This window comes from Stegodyphus dumicola, chromosome 9 (assembly GCF_044657685.1).
Source record: "Stegodyphus dumicola isolate Sdum_Otavi_A_Nest chromosome 9, ASM4465768v1".
Taxonomy (NCBI): Eukaryota; Metazoa; Arthropoda; class Arachnida; order Araneae; family Eresidae; genus Stegodyphus; species Stegodyphus dumicola.
In genome coordinates this window covers 17,211,708-17,237,269 of record NC_140776.1, presented here as the reverse complement: position 1 = coordinate 17,237,269, position 25,562 = coordinate 17,211,708, and the positions used below count along the sequence as shown (strand labels likewise).

Below are 25,562 nucleotides of genomic sequence, written 5' to 3'. Positions count from 1 at the left end.
GGCACATTTGTTTGGAGGAATGATATTCTTTAGACGAATAACAGCATTTATAGGAACAATATTCATTAGCATTATAAAACATTATAACGGAATGACATTCAAAGTTTGAAAGAATAATATTTGTTAACTTTATCAATATTACTGAAGGTCAGAAGTACGTTTATAAATTAAATATAATGTATAAAATTAATAACAGTATTAATAAGGAATAATTTTAAATAATTCTTTTTTTTTCATTAAACTCGTTCCTGTTTCGTAAGATAGTCTGAAGAGAGAAAATTAGTTTTGAAAATATTTCAAGAATTATGCTATTTTCAAATATAAAGATTCCATTTACATCAAGAGACAAATATTTTATCAAATCATAAGCCATAAAAAAAATTAAATAAGAAAGAACGAAACATTTTGCATAACTTAATAATGAAAGAATCACTCTCATGCTTAGATTTCTTTCCTTACGTTATCAACAATGATTAATGAGGACAATTTAAAAAAGTGATGACTGTAAGCGAAGAAAAAAAGCAGGTAATGGAAAAGATCTTTGCAATTGATCATTAGAATGGTCTCTGCAAAAACAATTGCAGTTTTGACAGAACACTCCAGAAATTGCGGAAGATAATATTTATTAATGGTATTATTACATTGAAGGTAGTGGAGATTAATTCTAACAATCGTAAAATATTTTTTTTATTTAGTGTGATTTGTTATTTTCATTTCCGGGTATTTTATTTCTTTCGATAAATCAACTCAGGAACACAAATGCTCTCAGCACATGTAAATACAAAATTCCTTTACAGCTCTGAAATATATTTTATGTCTTTTCAATATATATATATTACATTTCTGAAATAAATCTGTTTAAATTATTAGCAGCTGAGTATTACAAAATCACTTTCACAAGAGAATACCGGATGAAAAATTGTCTAGTTTACGTATATTGAAGGCAGATGACAAATCACTTTCGATGAGGTGCAGGAAGTGAAATCTAAATTGCAGTTATAATTAAATGATAAGTTTAAACATTCTGTCATTATAGTTACAGAACTGGGTACAATGACAGTATAGACAGAAGCATCATTATATAAAATTAGATACAATGCATTTTGTTAATAAGGGCAATTATAAGCTGAAATTTTGTTTTCATGAAGAAGAATTAAAAATTACTTTTTTATATCCTTTCTTTCAACTTCGCGTAATACAAAAATAATTCGTTAAAAAAGCAAATCTGAAAGCTTTCAGATTTTATATTACGTCCAAAGGGGCGTTTTTTATAACGTTCTGTGTGTTACCTTTGTAGAGTTCCTCACCTTGTAAATGCTAATTTACAGTTGAACGTGAAGAATCTGACTGATAAGCGAATAATCGCTTGATTTCGTTCAACAAGAAACAACAAAATGGAAGGGTAAATAACCCTTTATTATTCAGATAAGATTTAACAGAACTCCGTTTTGGAGTGTACAAATCTCCGATACTTGGGCTTGAACTTAAGAGGCTAAGAAGTAAACTAAAACTAATCTAAACTAACGAGATATAGTCGAAGCTATCAAGATTCTAACCGAGTTGGGCCCTTAACGCTAATTGACTGCAAAGCTATCAAGGGCCTGAGTACGGCCGAGTGTAATAATAGCTTACGAGAGAGAAGCCTAAAAAGGCGGACGCGTGCAGACAGAATGCCTGGTAACTCTCTCTCTAAGACCGAAGAACTTCGCGGTTTAAATACCGCTCCTCCTCATTATGTATTCAGACGTGATTCCAAAACTACGTTCTGGAAGTAGTAAGTTGAATATAAGAATTTGACAGGAAAGAAGTTTAACTCAAAATTTAACTGTTAATAAAATTAACATAATCCTTACACATTTATTTATAAAATATCATGTTCTTCGTACTTAAACCATAAAATTCAGTTCAACAGCAATATTGCAAAATAATTTAAAAATAACTGTAGAGTTCTTCACTTTTATCTTTTGAAGTATAATGTCGAGGACCCTAATGAACTGATAGGCGAATAATCGTTTAAGTTCAAGAAAAGAAACGTAAAGAGTTAATTACAGTTTATTTACTCCAAATAAAGATTAACAGTCAGCCGCATTCTCAGCGCATACGGCAAAGCCTCCACTTCGGCTTAAAATGTAAGAAATAAGGACTAACTAATAACTAACTAAAGAAATTTAGCCGAAGCTAGCACAATTCTAAACTAGTTGGGCCGTAGTATTCAATTAGCCAGCGAAGCTACCAAAAGGCACGTAATGCAGCCGCCGAGCAGAATAAAAACTTAGAAAGATGTAGCCTAAAGATAAACCATCGTTATTCAGGGCTCCTAACTCTCTCTGGCGAAGTCAATGGAACTTGACTTAAATACTGTTCTACTTCTCATTTGCATTTAACGCTGCTCTGAAACATCATTCGAGGGGGGGGGTTGTAAGCTGAAGCTGGGAAGTATAGGAAAGAGGCTTAAAATAACTGTTATAAAATTAAAATATACCTTACAGAGCATACCTTTATAATTGCTGATACACAGTCTCGCGTGCTGGAGTTAAAATGTTTGATTTTCCGTTCAGTGTTGCCACTGCTCGCTTTGAAATCATAGAGTTTGTTAAAAAAATAATCGTTAAAATTTTACAAAATATGAAATAGGTAATGAAGAATTCCAAATTTCCACCTCCAGATGCCTGTATTCTAGTGGAGGATAACGTTATTCAAAATTTGATGTTTCTAGGTACCGTTGTTTTTCACACTGCCATAAACATACACACATTAGGGCAGATTCTTCATTACTTAATTTCTTTCAATATAATAGAGGATTATAATATTTGGAGGAAACATTAAACGAAATTGTTAACATTTCTGTGCTAATTGCAACATTGTAAAAATGTTAGATGATACAGATGCATATAATACTACTTTAATGAAAATATTAATATAAATCGTATAATTTTTGTATTCGAAGCTTACAGATTTAATTAAAATTGATAATTATTTTTTAATTTATAAATTTCGCACGCATATTTAAAAAAACAAGGTATATTTAAAAAGGTATCTCATAATATGCGACAGAAAATCATTATTATTTAAATCACAAAATAACATGATGTACACTCGTGGGCAACATTCAAAGAATTTGCATGTAAATTATGTCCTTTTTTAACGAAGCGTATAGAACCAAAGTTACTAATGATAGCGCCAAAGAATTATGCAAACTATTCGGAGTTCAATATGTACGTATACACAAACGTGTCTGTGGAGTTGTGATTGTGGATGGGATATAAGCTTACGATGGGCTTCGGCGTTTTATGTGCTCGTACCGGTTTGAGACATTACCCATGTTTCTCACAATAGCTGGGCACATTTTATAAGGTATTGTGTAAAATGAGTAGTCACGGACATACGGATGACGGAATGAGAAGGAGAACTGTCGGTAAATGGGAGTCAAAGGAAATCACAAGCTCAGATGGTTACAGGGGGGGGGACTCAATGTAACTCTCATTGCCGTCTGCAGTATGTGGAAACCTTTTCAGGACACAGGATCCATACCGCGAAGACATGGACTAGGTCAACTGAAATATACAACGGCACAAGAGAATCGTTATTTGGCACTTACAGGGAACGAGGCTGGATTGCTACGTCTTCACAGCTCTCAAGTGTGCCGCAACTGGAACCGGAGGTTTAAGGTCTGCGATTGCCCGAATAATACAGGAGTTATGGCTGTATGCCGTAAGCCCTGCTATTTGCGTTCTGCTCACTGAAATGAGCAAAAGCGAGGGCGTTTAGTATTGGTACAACACAACATGCTCCTTAGACTAGACTTCTGTGGAGCATCGTGTGTTTTATAGATGATTTGAGATTCAGCCTGGAAACTGATACTTGGGGTACCTGTGTCTGAAGAAAGCCTGGAACATGATGCCATCCCTGCCTCAGGAAAAACGATCATTACGGGGGTGAAGGTGTAATGGTTTGGACACACCATTGCAAATATTTGATAAAGACGTTCTGACTGCTATGAAGTATAGGGAGGAGATCTTAGAGCCCTATGTTTGACTTTTTATAGGTTTAATTTGTCCTTGTTTCATGCTACTGGGTGATAACTCTGGTCCACATTGGGTTCAGCCAGTCGACGATTACCTGAAAAATGAGAATATTCGCCGCATTAATTGGTTAAGCAGATCAACTGACTTTAACTCTATAGAGCATGTTTTGGCGTCTTGCGAAGGTAATTTCTTCTCATCATCTCTTGCGAAACGAGACCCGGAGTTGAAAATTGCTTTGGTGCAAGAGTGAGATCGACTGCAACTCTTCAACTGCTCCTATTCAGTATGCCATCACGCTCAGCAACCTATCTGTCTACGAGAGGGTACCATACCACATATAAAACTCATTTTCAGTTAGGTGATTCCACTTAGAATCTGGAGATCCCTTTGCTATGGGCTTTACTACAACCTTTATTTATTAAATATCACGTTTTTGCACTTAAACCATAAAATTAACTTCAATAGCAATGTCGCAAAATAATTTTAAAATGAGCCTATCTTTAGAATTTCCGATACACAGTTCGACGCGCTGGAGATAAAAAGGTTCCCCCCCCCGTAGAGTGTTGCCATTGCTCGAGTTTAAATACTTGAGTTTGTTACTCAAATTTTTTTTTAAATTTTACAAAAATATGAAATCGATATAAAACAAATTCCAGATTTCAAATTTGGGATTTCAGATGTCCATATTTGCAGAAGGATTACGTCATTAAAAATTGGATGGCTCTAGATACCGTTGTTTTATCACAATGCGAGAAATAGACATACATTTATGCAAATTTTTCATTATTTAATTTCTTCAAATATAATGCAGGACACTAACATTTTGCAGCAACAGTTTGAAAAGTGAACCGACATTTATAGGAGTCCGACGCAAAAAATGCCAAAACGAAAGTAATAGTCCTTCGGGACACAAATCCCTTTGGACTTAAAAAAAAAAAAAAAAAACTTCGTCGACCCCACTGCGTTGGAAAATGATCCGGAGAACTGCCACGTATACTTTGCATCAAGACAGAGTAGTAGACAAATCGGCAGGCATAGGGATTTCATCTTAGTTCCAAAACAAGTAATTTTGGTTCACCATGGGCTCCCTGATCGAAAGCTGCTGCTATTCCATTCCTGTCAAGTGACTTCCTAACCAGTGCAAATTTAGCAAGCGTCTACTGCACCTACGGGGTAGGTGCTTTCACTGGAAATTTAAATTAAGCACTTTTTCAGTTCCTTGATAATGTAGATAAAATCCACATTTCCGAAAATGTTTTTCAGGTATCAACATATTATATGAATTTTGTGAATAATTAATTATATTAGCTAAGCTATAAATTTCTTCCATTAAAATTAAAGTGTAAGTTATTATGTGCAGCTTTGTTTTTAAATCATTTAATTAGTTACACGATGCAGTGTTTTGATTGCAAAAATAAATTAAGGGACTCATACACCTTAAAACCCATAAGATCTTCGAATATGTGACTGTTGCAAGAATTGGAATAGTTTATTTATTTTAAAAGTAATTACTTCCAACTTTTTACAGCTGACTACATAAATTAGCTGCTTTCTGAAATAGTAATCAGAACGTTTGTGTTGCCACAAATATCTTTATAATTTAATCCGCTTTGTGACAAACGTTTTCGTCATGTTCCACCTTGCGTGCCCAGTTTAAAACATTCTGTTGCATAATTTGATTCTGTATTTAATATGTAGCTTTTATAACATTTGAAAACTACTGTGAACCAAAAATTATAAGAATTTCATGTTAAATTTTTATTTTATTTGAAAATGAGTTTATAAAATGTATTTTATTAAAAAATCTGTAATGTTTTCGTGCATAAAATGTTTTAATATTAAAATAATCATCATAAATTTGGTTCAGTTAGAAGATAGTGCCCATATAAAGAATTCCATCAAATTTCAAGTGCGCACCTTGAGCCATTTTGTAAATATCATGCGCGCCATGTGGAAATATGAGGAAACATTTTGTCACAAAGCTGATTAAATTACAAAAATATTTGTGGCAACACAAACTTTCTGGTTACTAGTTCCCAAAGCAGCTATATTATGCAGTCAGCTGTAAAGAGTCGGAAGTAATTGCTTTTAAAATAAATAAAATATTCCAATTCTTCCAACAGTCACATATTGGAAGATCATAAGGGGCTTAAGGTGTATGAGCCCCCTTAAAAATCTTATGCCGTATCAAATGAGAGCAGTGCGGATAACTGGCAGTTTACCAGGTTCAGTGGGGACATTAAATTAAATATTTTATACTGCATAACGTGGTTAAACTTGTTATTATGCATACCATTTAATTAATTGATTAATCCCTCAACAACAAATAAATTCTGTTTAACCCCATTACTTTTGCATTGTTTCGCTGCTTAGGTAAAGTGAAAAGGATTCTGAATACGGAAATAATGCTTTGAGGGGAATAAAAGTCCTAAAAACTATGAAGAATTAAAATTTAGATGAACGAAGTTTAGGTGGCGTATTCGTACAATACAGAAAAGACGAGATCTGAGCAAATTATAAATTCGCAACACACGGATGGTGCAAGTACTGTTTCGCTAAATATGTAAATCAAACTTCCTGTAAATACGTGTGGAATATTTTAAAAGCATTGCTTTTCTACTGAGTCAGTGATTTGCATTTCCTGAGAATGAAAATTGCCTCCAAGGCGGTAGAGACATTAATAATCTAATTCAGTTTGGACAAGGTCGTTTTACACGTCTTATAGAATGTAGATTTATTCTTCATGAATCTAAAGAAGGAATGGGATGAAATGTTTCAGTAATGCATAATTTTTGACAGCAGTGATCAATAGAAGACACTGATGCAAGGAGCTTGGGTTTTGGACAGCTAATGACAATCGGTAAACCGTTTTCGCAAGATGTGTTGCAAAACCATGAGGTCTGCGATAGTGATCACTTTTTCTCTGAGGCCTAGCTTTTTAAAACGAATAGTGTTAAGTTATTTACCGCATTTTCCTACGGGCATTCAGTGGCATGATTACCGGAATGATAACGAGTCAGGCTTGATGTTCAAAGTCATTTCTAGGCGAATGCCGGTGACAGACGTACACCCATCAGGAGGAAGCCGGGTGGTATCCGTCATCAATACATCATCTTCATACCTACGTGTCATTATTTTTTTGCCAATGCTGGGCCCTCAGCCGACGTCGGCTTGACACTACTAAGCCCAGAAGTGGTGGTCAATTTACTATGGAGGTACCTCATAGGTGGGCCACCTTTGCCTCCTATGAAGGGACAGACAATTACAACCATGCATTCTTCGGGATTCGAACCCGGGCCCTTTGGTATCTCAGTTGGCTTCCCTAACCACTATACCGTCTAGGTGGCTACCCACGTGACATGGATGATAAGAGATTTTTTTTTTATGATAGCAGGAACACCTCATTATTATCCCAAACAACATGACAGCAAACATTTACTACATATTTTGAACTTCGCCCACAGAGATAGAATTCATGAATGGTATGAAAGAGTGCTTATACCACCAAGATATTCGTCATTCGCAAACAGCAGCTCTAGTCTAACAATCTGGCGAAAATGTTACTTTGTTACCATATGGCAAACCCGATCCCCAAATCCCTTACCCATGGAGCATATGTGAGAATTATCGAACATCACTTGCGAATTCATCCACAGCCAACAACGGCTGTTACAGATTTAATTTACTAAATACAAAAAGCTCATAATTCCGCAGTGTAAAGTTATATACTCGATAGGATACATGTATATTTACACAACAGTTTTCAATGTTTGGGAAGTTACAATGGTTACTGTTGTAAAGGAAATTCAAATTTAACAACATGGTAATGACTAGGCGTGATATGAGTTGCAACATTATAAGTAATATGAACTCAGTCATGCAAACGATATACTAGTTGAAGTTTATTCATCTTATTGGGCTTCGTTTTAGCACTGGAAGTTCGTTTTCCATCGATATATGTACGATTTATGAGATCATGGGATTCAGCTTTCACATTTACTATATGCAACTGCTATTTTCTATAACGCAAATTATTTCAAATGTCCCCGAATTCAAATATTCCCGTATACCTTGGAGAATTTTCTGAAGCTCTATAATTTGTCACTGTAAGCAATGGAATCGAAAAATGCAGATAGACAGTGTAAGGCGGTTGTTTGAACATCATTAATATCGATTCGTAATGTACAACTGAAACACTTTATCATCTTTAAGTCTGTTGTCAGCTCTAAAACACGTCAAATGTTCCATCCACGTAAGACGTATCATACATAACTGTGCATTTCAAAACATATCTCATTAACCATGATGCAAAAAGTTTTCAGCGTTATTATAATGCTCTTAAAATTCTTAAATAATTATCGGATATGTTAATTGTTACTAAAGAGTTTTTCATTTAACAACCAAAAGGAACAACTGCAGTAAAATTTCACATGATTTTAGAATTATTGATAAAATTATTTTTATGAAGCATTTATGTTACTTTCTGAACATGCTTAAAAAGTCTCCTTGCAGTTAAAAATTCCAAATAACAATCCTTTTTAAATATTGAATAGATTTTAACATGCTGTGTTCATTTTCATATTGATTTACCTATTTTCAAGAAATAAAATTGATTTAATCTATGTTATGTTTAATGTTTAATGTTCATATTTCTTATAAATATCGTGGCAGTAACTTTAATTAACAGATTTTCCTACCTTACATTGACATTTATCATATGTCATGTTACATAATCAAAACTGGCTTAATTTATTTTCGCTTAACATGTTTTAAGAATTAATACACATTATTGATTGCAATTTGATCTATTTCACACTGAGCAAATTTCATTTACCATGGTGCAAGAAAAGTTAGCTATGACGGATAAGCGAATTTCACAAGCCAAATTTTTGTTGAAGCTTGACATTAAAATGCAGTTAAGAGACGTGGAGCTAGAGTCGTGAATAGGAATTATGTTAGGAAATAGAACTATACCAAACTAATTTTGCCTAACTGCGCCAGTTAATGTTGGGTCTAGCCAGCACATAGTTACTGTTTCTGATAAAACTTCATACTATTGAAGATAAAATAATCTTCACTGAGGCGGATAAAACATAAAAGAATTACTCAAGAGACCACGAAGAGTGAATGATAGCAATATATTGCAACATTTAAGGTAACAATATTTAAAAGGATTCTTAAAAATCTATCACTTAAATGTACTATAAGTTCTTGTTTTGAATTATATATTATTACTATTATTGAATAAATTCAAGAGATTGTATAATAAATATCCTTACCATTTACTAACATGGTTGCTGTGAAATTAGATTCTCCAGCTGTATTTTCAGCCAAGCACGTGTAATTCCCATTATGGCTTCTACCAACACTATTAAAGACGAGAGAAGAACCGAGATGTCCCATTGATGATTCTTCGATGTTCAGCATCTTCCTATTTAGTGTCATTCCATCTTTCAGCCAACGAATAGTTATTGGAGGATCCCCTGTTAGTACACTGCATGTCACTATAACGTGCATACCTTCAGCCAATGACTTCGGAAATCCAAAGGGATTAATAACAGGTTTTTCTGAAAGTACATATTGAAAATAATGACATTTTTTAACATAATATATTTGTTAGCTCAATATTACAAGGTAATCATAAGTTCGTGGTGCAATTAATGTAATAAATATTTATTTAAAACTATGTTAAAAATAAAATAAAATTGATGTCTATGTTTTCCATTGCCCAGTTTAATAGAAAAATTAGACTTATAAGCCTCTTTCAGGTAGTACATATTTCTATAACATTTTCAGAAACCACTTTAATAACATTTGGCCCAGGAAATTCGCACATTGCTTTCAGGCAGTACAAAATTAAATTATTATATTTTTAAACAACTTCTCCATACTGGATAAGCTGAAGATCTCCAGAAGAAGTTTATTAAAAATGGAATAAATACTAATGAAATGAATGACCCTAAGGTCCGAAGTCTCAGTAGTTGCCTAAAAATCTACGAGAATAATTTTTGATAATTAATATAAACGGATATGTATGTCTGCAAAATTTGCTCTTTGGAAACATACAAATTAGACTTTAAAAAAGGTTATTGAAGAATCGTCTTCTAGCCTTGTGAAACAAAACAAAATTCGGCAGAAGTGTGTATAAGACCCTTTTATTGAAACATAAAAATGACAAATGACACAACTTGGGTTACAAGAAGCCAAGCATTTCTGACTTAACAGAATAACATAACAACTAATAATTTCAAAGTGTAGTAGATTAGCCTAACGATTCACAGGGTACTTTAACGTGAAGGAACCGCTCTGGTTTGTAGAAATCCGGCCAGACAAAGCTTAATGGCTAACGCAAGCGACTAATAATCACAGCAGAACATAGCCTGGAAGAGGCAGACACGCTCTAAAACTAACTTTTAAAACTCTTGCTTAAAGAGCACATCTTTCTAACTTAATATGAATAATCTTTCGCTGTCTCATTTACATCCTGGAATGAAAAGTGGGGGTGAAAAGAGAGTAATAGGAAAGTCAAACTTAAAATAAACTATCAGTTAAAAATAAATAGAGAAACCTCACATATTTATTATTATTATCATTATTTTTGTATTTATCAACAAAGGCACAGGGACGCTCGAATTTCCAGTAAAAACATCAGAAAGATTTTCAATTAAAATTTATCGGATTTATTTCGAAATACGTAACATAAAAAGGAAACAAAACTTCAGGTTTCATATTGATATAAATATATTGTTATAAATTTCTCTAAATAACTGAAAGCATTGGATTGCACTGTTGTTTTTATGTATTTTTATAATTTTTTAGAACACTAGATCTGTTGACTTGTGATTCAGAACCCTGCACCTTAAAACAGCAAAAACAGCTCAAGTGAAACATTAAATATGGTAGAAATGTTTCTGAGCCGCCTGTACAGTTGCCAAGTTGGCGAAATGTTTTGCCAACAAGGCGACTCTCTGGAAGTTTCGAGAAGACACATTTTTTAAGCTTAAGTAGCTACTTTTTTCTAACTGTTCCATAAGGCTTTACACTGCCATAAATATAGTGCTGTGATAACAAGACATGAATTAGTTGTTAGTCAGCTGAGCTTATTCAATCTAAATTTCGGCTAAATGTTTACTTTGTGTGTGATATGGGTACTTTATGATATTTGTTGAGTGCTAAAGAATATTTATCCATTTCCTGCGTCCTACTTTAGTTATGTACAGCTATTTATTTTGCTGCGTATTAATATTAATTATAACAGTTTGCCAATTTCAATCTCTTGTCTGGTGTACTTAAAAATAAATGCTTAGTTTTCAATCACTTGGATGTTTTTGAGTCGTCATTTACAGCAGTGTTTCTCAAAATTTCCTAATCGCGGAGAACTTTTTAAGTTCTAAAATTCCGAAGGAACACTAGAGTAAAACTGGGATTTAAGTCATAATGAGTTGTGAGTTTCTTTTAATTTGCTTAAGCAGTTATGTTTGTAATTCTTACTGTCACTTCTCTCTTCACGATTCACCACTAAAATACAAACTAGCTCCCGTGTATATAGGTCAGAGTTTGAGATAGTTAAACTTCAGATGGCAGAGCGTGTTCTATCATCTGAAGCCCGCGTTACTAGATGTGATATTCGAGATAAGATTTCTTGTCTTCCGCGTTGCATTACTTTTTACTGAACTCAAGACACAGCTACTGAACTCAACATACTTATGATACCCTTAACGATAAACTGCTACTTCGGATACAGGCAGGGTTTTCATAACCTGCCTCCGCAAACATTCTGGGGAAAACTGCTGAGAATTCGTTATAAAATAGTCTCGCTCCGTCTATGGCATATCGCCAATTTTTGTCACCAAATGGAAGATTTCGTACGAAATCTGGCAACCTTAAACCCGCTTTGCGGGGAAGCTATCTTACCGCAGCTGGGCATTTGTAACAACATAAACATAAACATTTTGTAACAATTATAAAATGCTTCATCTCTTGCAACAGCTTGACACTTAATAGCGTTACGATTCCGATAAATTTTGTAGGCTTGGAGAGAAATGACTGGAAATTATCTTCATCATGAATTATGGATGTTCTTCGATCAATCGTGTTCTTTTCTTATTAATTTTTAGCTGTGAAAAAAAGCTGTTCGCATGTAAATTTATTCCCAAACATAACGATTATTCATAGCGAAAAAATTCGCAACTGAGCTTGTTTACTTTTTAATAAGTATGAATAAAATTTGTACATTTAAGTCTTTGAATAAGATTTATATCCTATTGTGAATGAATTGCGTCAACTAATAGACTTTCTAGCGCATTAATCATGTTACATTTCGATGAAAATAATGTAAACTTGAACTTCAAACAAAAATCTTGAACTCTTTGCAACACCCTGAATGAAATCTGTTCGTATAAAACAGCTTCAGGGCCGCAAGTTTGACAGCCCTGTTATAAATGATAACTGCTGGATTGCAATTAGTTACATTATAATGTTCACTTTCCTAATTAGGTTTCGCCGCAGAGGTCATTTATTTAATCTCGTAATATATGCATAATATTATTATTAGACTCTCACGCCAAGCTACAGTATTTCGCTAATTTAGTACTGTTTAAAGTTTTGTTTTATTAGAGTATTTTTCACCTCGCAACTACTTTAACCTTGCTATATGCCTTTATATTTTCATTTTCAGAGTTACTGAGATGTATTCAGCTGTTATGTTAAATTCTAATGAAATAGATGCTTCAAATATATACATATAACTTGATTGCATTTTCAGTACATTGCTTTTCGTTGACTCAGTGCGTGGTTACTACTTCTAGAGTGTTCACACTTAGAACGTAACATATGCAATTTAAAATCGCTAAGCAATTTATTTCGTTACTGCAGGATGTACACTGGTTTGCAAAAATTAAGGACGAAGTCGTAGCATATCAGATGAACGAAGAAGCAGAGCGGACAGAAAGAGCAATCAATAGATTAAGTAAGGTGATGTACGGTAGCACATGCGCAGATATGCAGGTAGACGTAATGGGGGAGTGCCTGAGTAGTATAAACATGTTGTCGGTGTAAGATCAGTATTTCTGGCAAAGAGATTGCACGCCGTATAGCAGTTAAAATCACACCAAGTTACTGCCTCAGCGAGAGATGGCGAATAATCAATCTGTTAGACGACATCTGGATGCTTTTACCCAAGGTCGAGTCATTGGGAAGTTGGAGGAAAGCCGCAGTGTGACAAGTGTGGCTGCAGAGTTCGGAATTGCTCACAGCATCGTTTCACGACTTTGGAGACAATTTCAAACTACAGGAACAGCTATCCGGGGGTTTAGTAGTGGTCGTCCACCAGGAACCACACCCACAGTTGACCGGTATATTGCCTTACAGGCCAGAAGAAACAGGCGGCAGACAGCGGGAGAAATCGCTAGACACACGACACAGGCGACTGGACGACCGATATCGCGTTTTACCGTGGCCAGAAGACTGCACGGTGGTGGTCTGTTTGCACGACGCCCTCTACGGTGTGTACCTCTAACGCCTGCCCATCGGAGAAGGCTTTCTCTGTGGTGCTGGGAACACCGGAATTGGAGAGACAATGAATGGAGACGAGTACTCTTTACAGATGAGAGCAGATTCAGTCTTAGTAACGATTCTCATCGCATACTCATCTGGAGAGAGCGGGGAAGCCGCAATCATCACTCAAACATCATTGAAAGGGACAGGTATGGAGGTGGCGGTGTTCTCGTTTGGGGAGGCATCATGCTTGGTAGTCGTACAGACCTTCACATCTTCGACGCAGGTTCAGTCAACGGGACCCGTTATTGTAACGAGAAACTTCTTCCATATGTGCGTCTTTTTAGAGGCACTATGGGTCCGCAGTTCCTTTTCATGGACGACAATGCACCATGTCATCGCACAGTAGCTGCCGAACAGCTCTTAAAGAGTGAGGATATTGAACGTATGGATTGGCCCGCACGATCTCCGGATCTCAATCCCATCGAGCATGTATGGGATTTTCTAGGCAGACGCTTGGAAGCTCGTACCTTACCACCAGTAACGATTCCGGAGCTTCGATTGGCGCTGCAAGACGAATGGGCAGCAATGCCTCAACAACTCATTGACACCCTCATTCTCAGCATGGGCAGACGCTGTGAAACCTGCCTAGCAGTCAGGGGAGATCATACCCCCTATTAAAGAACGGGTGTTTCTTGCTGGACACCCATCACAGGGATGTTTCGGCCTTCAGTCGCATTGCGCTCCATGCTACTTTTTCAATAAAGCTTCTTTTTATCCCTCTGATTTCTCTTTTAGTAAGTGTTGCTTACATTACTCATGTGCTTACGTATTGGGCATCTTACGGTATTAAATGTGTTGATTTGGAAAGCTTTTGTACAAAGTTATATTGAAAAAACCGTCTCGTCCTTAATTTTTGCACACCAGTGTATAAGGAAGCTTATTTAGGAATGAAACCACGATATATCAAAAATCAGAAAAAAATCTCAGCCTTTTCACAGTGACTTAGTGTCAGCAAATATAAATAATAAAATTTATTAAATTGAAAAAAAAATACACTAGTATTTTTTTTTTAACTCATTTAGCGAGAGTAGCATACTCAAAATAAGTTTCCTTTTCTTTAGTAGAATTCCTTTTTAATTTTCAGATTTTAATACCCTAAGTTACCTAATGCTGGAATAAACGAATTTTAGTCGCCCAACCGGAAAAGTGTTCGCGTCGCTTACTGCTGTAACGATTGGCACGCGTCCCGGAGAAAGCTTACATGTTTGTAAATGTGCGGCATGGTGACACTCTAAATACGAGGCAAGAAGAAAGCCCTCTCGACAGGCTTATGATAGGGGAAGAATGGTCTAAGACTCTCAGAACCATCACCCAGGGGTGTTCTCCATAAAAATTGGAGGCGGAACTGAGCACTGTTGTACTGTCACCTGAAGGGTGCTCAAGGGGCTCTAGCCAACAACAGGCGCAATCATGCATTCATTGCCATGATATATTTCACAGACTTGTTCTGATGTTACTGTTAGACAAGTGAGATATGTCACAACTATAACAACATAAAGGAATTTCATCTTATATAGAATTACCCCTGCCTGTCATATATGACTCATTGTTTTTTATGATCTAGTCTGTTCACTATATAAAATACAATACAAGTGTACATGTTATTCTGGATAATAAATCTTTTTAGGGAGGACATCAAGCATTATTAAATCAAGCATTTCACACAATAAATATTTAAAATTTACTCTTATAGTTTATATAAAGTGTGTATTGCATATAATATACATTTAATTTGATGCATGAAAAGTATGTATGTAAGAGTTATTAACTTGACGAAATAATGCATTTTGGAAAACAAAGTACACTAATTCGAGCACTAAATTGTCTTGAAACTAGGCTTCGGGAATTTCACTTCACACATACTGAAATTAATGAGTTGGTTTCGCTTATTAAAGTTTCTCTGAGTCAAACCCACTTTGTTTTCCAAAATGCATATTTTCGTCAAGTTGAAGGATTGGCTATGGGTAATCCTCTCAGTCCGGTACTTGCTGACATTTGTATGCACAATTTTGAGATGAAATTATTTGATAAATTATCTTTTCGTCTTTGGATTCGTATGTTGACGACACTTTCGCACTTTTTGACGGTTATAAAGAGGATTTATCCGAGATTCTAACTATTATGAATTCAATTAATCCAGCCATCCAATTCACTCTTGAAATTGATTCCAACAATTCCCTCCCCTTCCTCGATATTCTTATAATCCGCAATGAAACCGATTTTAGCACCACTGTGTACCGTAAACCCTTTGCAGTTTGTTTACCACCCTATGCCAAGTCATGCCACCCTGTTAAGCAAAAAATGGCTTCTTTTTACTATTATGTTTTCCGCGCGCTTAAAGTTTGTTCCTCTGAATCTTTGCTTACCAATGAACTTAATTATTTGATAGCAGTTGCGATTGACCGTGGATTTTCTCCCGTGATTATTGATAAAGCCGTTAAAAAATTTTCAGATTCCCATCAAAGAAGACATTCCACTGTTAGAAATAATATTAATGACCTTGTCGTGCTTTCATTTTATCCTTCTGTTAGCTATAAAATTGCACGGATTCTCCAGAAATTCAATTTTCAAGTCGGTTTCTCCCCTATTAATAAAATTCACCCTTCGATTCTAAAAGATTGCGTTTCTGTCTTGAATTCTTGGGGAATTTATAGTATATCGTGTTAGTGTGGTTTAAGATATATTGGCCAAACAAAAAGAGCGTTGAAGTTTCGCATCAAGGAATGTTATGAAGAAGAAGTTTCGTGAGAGGACCGAATAAACACAAAAAAAAAAAAAATATATAACTTATCTGGTTGGTGACATCTTGAAGTTCGACCAATGTTATATCTTAAATTCCTATTTTGTTAAATGTTAAATATGAAACTACTTGCCGTTAAAGGTAGTAATCGTATAGTGAAACGTGTACAGCATTTTTGCATTGTGAAAAAAAATGCATTCCGGGACCGCGCCGTGAGAGGATCGAAAACATAAAACATATACAAAGATATAAAGGAAAAGTTCATATTAAATATATAAAGAAAACATACTGTAAGAGTTTCCAGATTAAATATCAGTTTATTCAATTACAACACAATAAGAAAAATCTTAACCTCATCTGAGAGTCTGTTCATTTAAATTCATAAAAAAACTTAAGGTTTGTCTGGTGATTTAAAAGAAAGGAAAGGGAAACAATTTATGGCCTGAGAGTTAAATTTTAGATTCGACGTTGTTTTTACTGCTAAGGACGTTTTTGAAAAAACTTGCCTAAAGTTCCAACACACCAAAAAAAATAATACTTATCTTGAGTGGACATCTTGAAGTGGAGGAGAGCTCATATCTTAGCTCTATCCTTACGTCACTTGGCAAATCCGCAAGACAGAGACTCGAACGGCACGACAATAAATTACATCAGCTATACCGTCAAATCTTACGCCTGCTACTGGTTTCCATAGAAGAAAATTATTCCCACTGGAAGCAAGAGAACAGCTTACACCGCACGGCTGTCTGCCTAGACTCTCAGCTCCACCAAGGAAAACGTAGACAATTAAGCTAGGCATTTTAGAGAACGGCTAACGCAGGCTTCCAGTTGACTAAGGTGACATAATTCCTTCTGTTTTCAAGTCGGAGTTCAGAGGACATCGTCCTGACTTTTGCCGATACAGATAGAGACCCAAGTCTCTGTTAATTTTTTTGTTATTCGCTCAACAGTTTTTTTTTTCTTCGCATTTTTGAGAAAACCCGCGGCCGGGGAGCATAATTGCCGCTCCCCGCCGGAAGCACTGCTCGATGCCGACTAAATCTTTTCCTTTCTCCTTCGCAACACCCACAAGTTTTTTCTCAGTCTCCGTCAACAAGTCCGTCAAGCCCGAAAGTCAGCGAATCCAAGCAGTGAGTGCCTAAGCGAGTCCAGAGTAAGTGTGTAAGAGAGTCTCGCCTCTTAACCAAAACGCGGCCGGGGAGCATATTTGCCGCTCCCCGCCGGAAAACACCTCTCGGAGTCACTTACATTTTGTCCAGCAAGCCCAAAAATCAGCGAGTCAGTCCGAGAGTCAGCCCAAAGTAAGTGTGTTCAACTCAAATTTCCTTCTTCTCCTTCACCAAACGGGCTCCCACTATGGCTTCACTTATCGCCCCCTTAATTATGGCAAAATCTTCGTTTTCAACTCCAGAATGCGGAAATAAGGGTGATCGCGCATGCGCGCCCTTCTTCACTTAGCCAACAACCGGACCCTCAATCGCCAAAAACCTGAATGACTTACATTGAAAGACAAGTAGCAACCTTTGACCTTTCCGTCACGTACTTTCCTCTCTTAAGGTCAACTAACAATGAAAATTCTTTCTCGAACATTCTAAAGCGCGCGAAATCATGACTTGGCGAAAATTGCCTCCCTTTCCCTGCTTCTTTCACAATGAATAAAAGTTTGTACAAGATTTGCAAATAAAAGAAAATAAATAATATTCATTTATACTAAATAATATTTCCCGAAGCATCTGTTTCTCCCCAAAATTAAAGCCTTAAATTAAATAATTCAGAATCAAAATAAAATTTAAATTTCCATAAATCATAAAATCATTCACCTAATTTTTATAACGCTATCCGGTAATTTCTCTACATAACATTCCTTTCCCCTAAGGAATTAAATTTTGGTTTACCAAAATTTAGCAGACAGACACTTCTTGAAATACCATGACTCATACTCTGCAATAAGGCTAAAGGATAACATGATGTAACAATATTTCATACGACTCCTTGGTATAGTGACGTTACTGACACATTAAATGTAAAGTCCAAAATGTGCAAGTAAAACAACAAGATTAATCAAAGCAATTACTAATTAAAATACTCAAGGAAGATCATCAAAAATAATTAATCAAAAACATCAATTAAATCACTTAATTAAACCTAGAAATACTCAGAACACATACAAAAATAAAAATAAAAATAAGGCGCTAATCACAAACAAAATATGTCTAAGATCAATCAATAAGATAATTAACGCGCCGCAGATGCATAAAATACATTCCTGAGAAAATAAACACACTAATAATTCAAACAATTCCAAATAAAATATGTCACATGAACGTATTCAAATAAGGAGTAAAGACCCCTAAGTACTACGAAATTGAATAACTTCTAAGATTGAATCCCAAACAGTCATGTCTATGAACAGAAGCGGCCTGATAAGGGCCAAGCATTAGAAAAGAAAAGAACGTTACAACACAAGGAACCTCGAAACCAGCCGAAAATACCCCACACAAAAAAATCAGAAAGAAAGAAAACGTGATTGTCCAAAAATTCAATCCAACCAAAAATCAATTCCGAAAATAGCATCCAGAATACGCTGTGCAAATACCAATTAGAATTTCATTCAAGACACACACAAAAAAAATAATACTAATAATACAACCTAATGCATGAAAAAAATAACGTTTGGCCAAAAATTTACAAATACTACCAAGATACACATATACACATAAAATGAAAATACAATTAAACTGTAAAAATTTCGTACATAATTCAAATGAGCAATGAGATCAGTGACACTTAAACAAAAAAAAAATTTTAAACTGCAATACCTAAACAAATACACACATAGTCATTACGTTAAACCATATCAAGCCAAAAAAAAATATTTCACTGTAATTCAAATCAATCCAAAAAATAAAATCAACCAGCAAGAGTGAAGTGTCGCTAAAAATTTCAAACCTCAAAGTAAACACTAGTGAGTAACAACACATGTTTAAGTCCCCTTAGTTAGACAACAAAAATTTCAGTAATTCTAAAAATCCCTTAAGTCCACAAAAAAAATTTCAACTAGTCAAAGAAATCAATCAAAGCTGGACTGAAGCACGTTACTAGAACACTAAATAAAATATCACAAATCAACAAAGTGTTCAAAACAACCCCCCAATTTAGGCAAAAACTGAGATCCATTCTGCATCAGACTCTTCCAAAATGTTGTATAGTAACCTAAGTAGCAGCCTTCAGCAACACCTCCACCCAAACAAAAGAAACAAAGTAACTCTTTACCGCGTCCATGTAAGCTGAGGAAAGCGCTGTATTATAAATGACAGACTCAAACTTTACGTATCAAGCAAACCTCCAGACACGTTGAAAGAGAACATAAGATCTCTTATCTCGGAAAGAAAAATGCGCTGACTGAAACGTTACAATTCTGAACCAACACAATGAAAAGATACAACAATAGTTTTCTCAGATAACAAGTTCCTGTTTCTCCCGGTGTAAGAGGTCAAGTGCCACCATGAAGTGCAAGTATTTACAAGAAAACGAGCTTTCAGGACATTACAACTTCACGCAAGACCTAACTGCAAGCAACAAATGCAAAGTTCTCAAAAGTGCTAAACTAAAAAAAATACTCATAACTCATAATTCAAAAAATCCCTAAAAATCACACAAATGAAATCCATAACTCAAATTCTTCTATTTTCCTAAGACCACAGAAATCTCAATTCTTCCACAGAAACTAAACATCAGAGAACTTACATTTTACGGACCTTGGCAGAAACCACCAGAAAACAACACACAAACTTGATACAACTATCTTGATACTAATAAGTCAAACCAAAACAAGAATTGACCCCAAATTCCGCAACAAGTCCAACAAAGAAAGAAAATTCAGTACCTCAAATCACATCTATTACGATTAACTAGCAAATTCAAGACAAACTACTTGTAATCAACAGAAAATTCCCGCTCATGAGTACAGAGCAAAAGTAACTAATCTTCTCAAACTTATCTAAAAATTTCCACAAACCAAATTCCAGTTGTCACCAAAATTCTCATTAAAATTCACTTTCTACAATTCACAAGACTAAATTTCTACTGTTTAAACAATTCTCACCTGACAACTTTTCACAAACTTAAAACTCAGAAGATAACTAATCTCAATTACTCTGACTCATTAACTAATTAGAACTTCACTCAAGCTGAAGAATTCAATCCAAAAAAAAATTAAATATGCAAACATCACTATTGCTGATCTCAGGCAAAAATTCAAATCTAACCCATGTTAACCTTAAAACAGAATTTGGCAATTGAAAAACAATCTACAATTTTTACTCATTCATTTGTATCATTATGCCTTCAGAACTTATAAAATTCATTGCTCAATACTAAATTAAATTACTAACACATTACACAATATACTGGAATCATATCAAAACAATGTAAATCAAAAAGCAATAATATACTACGCTAGAGAATCATGAAAACATTACATACATTTCACAAAATATTATTCAATTAAGTCAAAAAAATCAAAATTTCTCTAACGTTACCCCTCACGATTACACATTTCACAAGATTCTAGGTTCAATAAGTAGCAAAAACACAAAAAAAATTTCTAGCTACGCATAGCTATGGCTTGTCTCATTCAGTAAAATAATTAGAGTCTTTAATCTCTTTCTCTTAGAAGTGCTCAAAAAATGAGTCCAGTTTTTAAAGACAAGCACTCGAAACTTTATACAAGGATATACAAATAGCATAGGATTATCGTGAAATAATTCATTTTCCATCTTGTATCAGAAATCAGAAATCAAAAGTATACATCCAGAAAACACTCAAGGATTTTCAACAGTAAGAATGTACAGTACCTATTCTCCTACATTAAAAATATATATTTTTCCTAACTTTAAAGTTCAATTCTGTTTGCCTAACGTTAAAGTCCAAAATTCCTGAAATTCACACAAATCCTCAAAATTTATCCTCTAGTATTAACAAATAAGCAAACACAAATCAAAAACTCTAATTAATCCTAGCACATAAAATTTAGCACCTTCTTAAAACAGTAAGTTATACGAAATAAATAAATTCAAAAAATCAGTTACTGATTCGATCCTTCACTAAGCAGAGGTCACGGCACCAATGTTATGAAGAGCAAGTTTCGACACCAAGGTTAAATAGCTTTACTTCAAGGTACGCTATCCGGTAATTTCTCTACATAACAGGAACATGAATCTTATGTCAAAAAAGACGAAATTAACAAGTCTTCAATAGCGTATCATAGTTGGACTTTTAACCATAATTTTGATTTTGGGTCTGCAAAAATCATCCAAAAGGCTTCTTCCATAGGTGAATTGGATTTTTTTGAGGCTTTTCACATCCACAAAGATTTAGCAAGTTTAGTTAATGATTTGAAGTCCAATCCAGTTAAAATTCTACTATCTTAATTCAGTTATTTTTGCCGATAGATGGCGTTACCTCCTCGCGTTTGGTACTACCAGAGGGTATAAAAATCCGTTCAGTGGTTGCTTTCCTTTATTTGAAGTTCAGATTTTGAGCGTAAGGTGCATTTGCCCTTCGCTCCCTATAACTTCGCTAATATTTCTTTATGCTTGATCAGATAGCCTGGCTCAGTAAAAGTAGGCGGAAAGTGCAACTCTGATTACAAATCTAGTTATAACCACGTGCAGTGCTGATAAGGACCACGTGTTTCTGTGACTCCTTCTCCTATTTTCTTCTTTCTACGTATTTCTTTCTCCTGATGAGGAGGGACCTTTAGCTGCCCTCGAAATCGATTGAGTGTTTCATTATACCTACGCTAAATACAAGTTTGTTTTTTACGATTTTGATCTCTTAATATGTTCATGGAAGGTAACGAAGATGTTCTGAGGTTATATTAGGTTTCAATATTAAGCACTCGGGAATGCGTTTAGAGAGGAGGTCAAGAGCATATTTCGGGATGTCCTGAGGATTTGATAAGTAATACTTTAAAATCCTAACACCTCTCAGTGAGAATGTCCTGAGGTTATATTAGGTTTCGATATTAAGCACTTTGATCATACGTTTAGAAGGTCAGGGGATATTTCGGGATGTTTTAACAAGCTATGCTTTTCACGTGAACAACATTTTGAGATATATGCGGAGATTTTTGAGGTTTTTGTGCTATACTTAATCAGTGATGAACCACTACTGTAATTTTATGCATAATGTTTGATAAAAAAAAAATAAGTAATTATTCACTTTTCTAGAAAATAAGTTTAAATAATAGTTTTAAGTGATCATGAAACGAAAATATTTGAAGTTGAATTCTGAAAAGGAAATGCGTTATGGGCAGTAAATCGCATTTTAGCTCATGGATTATTCGGTTTCGTATTTCTAATATTAACGTAAGAAATGATACACAATTCAGCACAATTGTACTTCTGTGGATTTTACGCATATGAATTCTGCAATTTCTGCAAAGGTGTATGGATTTGGCAGTTTCAATTCTTAATTGAAATCGTATCAACCAATATTAATTTTTATTCAGAAAATAGGCAGATTTTGAAGATTTCGGACACTTTTTAACGTCAGTACGAAAATTAAATAAATAAAAACAGCAAAATGAAATTCTTACTCATAACACGTATGTGGAGCTCTTTCTGGACTCTTTCTCTTTGCTTATTTAGAGCTGTACATAGATAGGTACCTTCGTCGGTTTCTCTGGTTACTTCTTTGATGAAGAAACTTCCATTTGTGTACACTTGCTGGCGTTCATTGAATGGTAGCTCCCGACCATCTGTTTTAAGAAATGAAGAAATATAGCTGTTACTTAATTTTAATACTGACAAACACGCTTTTCGGTACTTACGGAAAATCCCGTCGACCACAAAAGACGGCGCCAATCGCGCCCCCCCCCAAAAAAAATGCTAAATACAAGAAAAAATGTTCTGTTCTTATTTTCTTTCAAATTTATTATATTATCATTTATTTATATTTAATTTGTCATAAAAAATGGCCATTATTTTGTATTTATAATTGTTTCTCAGTTTTTAAATAAAGCGCCAATTCGTGGCCATTAACACATTTTTTCGAGGCCGGTAAGATTCCATAACTTTGAAAATATTCAATAGCAAACTCTTCTATAGTAGGCAGGTTCAAATTTTAATGCTTAATAGAGGGGAAAAAAGGAGTATTTACTTATTTCATATATATAATAACTGACACGTGTAATCAAAGTTACACCAAACCCAGCGTGTTTGAAGAAGACTTCTCCATTTTTGGCGAAAAATTGCGTAGTTTGGCGTCTTTTCCTTAATAGGCAGAAATGGCCGACGGGAGGTTTCTAGGTACCCAATTTTCTACAAAAATTCCAAAGAAGTTCTTAACACAGAAACATCGGCGTTTAGAAAAATACATCCTATGCTTTAATTGATTTATATGATACCTTGGTACATACAGTAACTTGATTATTATAATATATAGCGGGCACAGCTATGAATACATTATTTTGCATGAAATATTTTACACTTTTGTAATCGCTAAACTTTTTTTAATCACAAAAGCATCAAACCTGTTGAAGGATCAATTTACGTTAGCTTTTTCTTTAATAATTATTCTTCAGCATACACACGGAAACTATAATTTTGTGCCACGTTTCTTAACCAAATCAAAAATCATTGCGCAGGATTTTCTTAATGAACAAATATGTCAATCAGTTAAAAAAATAAGTGTGCTAGACTAGGGCATTTAACGATTTTTCTGTATATCGAATTTTTAAATAATTCAGTTGTTGCATGATCTTCAGATATATTAAAACTACCGAGAAATATTTTTTCTTACAAACTGAGGCTTCTGTTTTTGCGTCATGCGAAATATAACCAGTTGATATAAGACTGCATCTGAATTATTTAATGGTAATGGCAAAAGCATTTAATTTCAAAGTCATCTGTTTCATTTAAACGAATGCATTCGCCAGGCATTCTGTGCACCATATATATTTCACGAATATTCATTGATAAAATTTAAATTAATTAACATTGATACAAAAGTGTTTTTAAATTACATTGCAGTATTTTTTTTTTTTTTTTTTTTTTTTTTTATTTTCCGTAGAAAAGCTCAGAAGTTCTCAGTGTAGCCTGGCAGTTAGAAATAGTTTAGTTCCTCATTTTCTATCATAAGTTAAAGCCCAAGTGGATGCTTTCCTGTTAGCCCATGAGGGGCCAACTGTAAAATATTCCTTTGAGTGAAATTTTTTCACGCTTCCTTGAACTTCTCTGCATAGTTAGTTGTAAGAAGACCAGCGAATAGTCGCTAGACTGTTTCCCAAAGTTCTAGCCGCCAAAGACACTAAATTAATTACAACTTCATAACTGAAGAAGAGATAAAACACTTCAGTATTATCAATATCTTTATTTTATGATTGATTTCATCTTTAACCCGCGAGCGCACGCACCGATCCGACGAACACAAGAACACGCGCCGGGTATGTCATACCCGAATAAAAAAAATTGTAAATAAAAATTTGCCGAAAAAAATTAATCGGTTTTTTAAAAGAAATTAAAAAGTAAAACCAAGTTAATATTTCATTTTAGACAAAATAGGAAACAATAAGGAGAGGAAAAATTATTTACTTACAATTTTTTGAACATTGTTTACAAAATGAGGTTATATGTTCCATACATATACTTTTGCTACAATTTTCACAAATGAATCTAGTCTTTCTATCCTTTTCCTTGGAGCACTCTGTACACCTCTTCTAAGTCATTTTAGCTTTTTGGAGGGCGGTCCATTGTTAAAATGTTCATCGGTGGTCAGTGTTCGTCCAGAATCAGGAACCACAGATGCTCGTCGTCGTTCATTTCAAACATTTTCTATTAGCTGCATCCCTAAGGCTTTGAGAAAAGTACTCATCCCGTTCACGTGTGAAATTTTCTCGTATTGAATAAATATAAATATTTGTATTGTCAACTACGTATTTTAACATATCTTCATCGATAAGCAATGACAAATACTCTAAAGGTGTTGAGACGTCTTTAGAATACTTTGTATTTCCAGGGAGTTTAGTTATAATATTTTGGCGCCAATTCTAACATTAGTCCGGAATTTATTTTTGTTCCATTTTTTCCCAACATAGAACGCATTGCTACATTCCAGAGTTTCATTTTCTGTTTCTGTATCTGAATCACTACTCTATATGGATGAATCATGATTACTAATTATATTCTTCGTCACCAACATCTTCCTCTTCTTCACTAAATGAATCCTCATCAGAA

At 34.7% G+C, this 25,562-nt stretch overlaps 1 protein-coding gene across 3 annotated transcripts in view; it reads right to left on the bottom strand.

Moving 5' to 3' along the window:
• The window catches only part of LOC118193355 (cell adhesion molecule Dscam1-like), a 978,906-nt gene that overhangs the window by 359,934 nt on the left and 593,410 nt on the right, over window positions 1-25,562 (bottom strand). For all 3 annotated transcript variants that reach the window (XM_085823255.1, XM_085823256.1, XM_085823257.1), the window contains exons 8-9: window positions 22,925-23,086; window positions 9,305-9,592 (exon numbers count right to left, since the gene is read on the bottom strand). In XM_085823255.1, coding sequence (XP_085679381.1) covers window positions 9,305-9,592; window positions 22,925-23,086 — 450 coding nt within the window. The remainder of the gene's footprint in view (window positions 1-9,304; window positions 9,593-22,924; window positions 23,087-25,562) is intronic.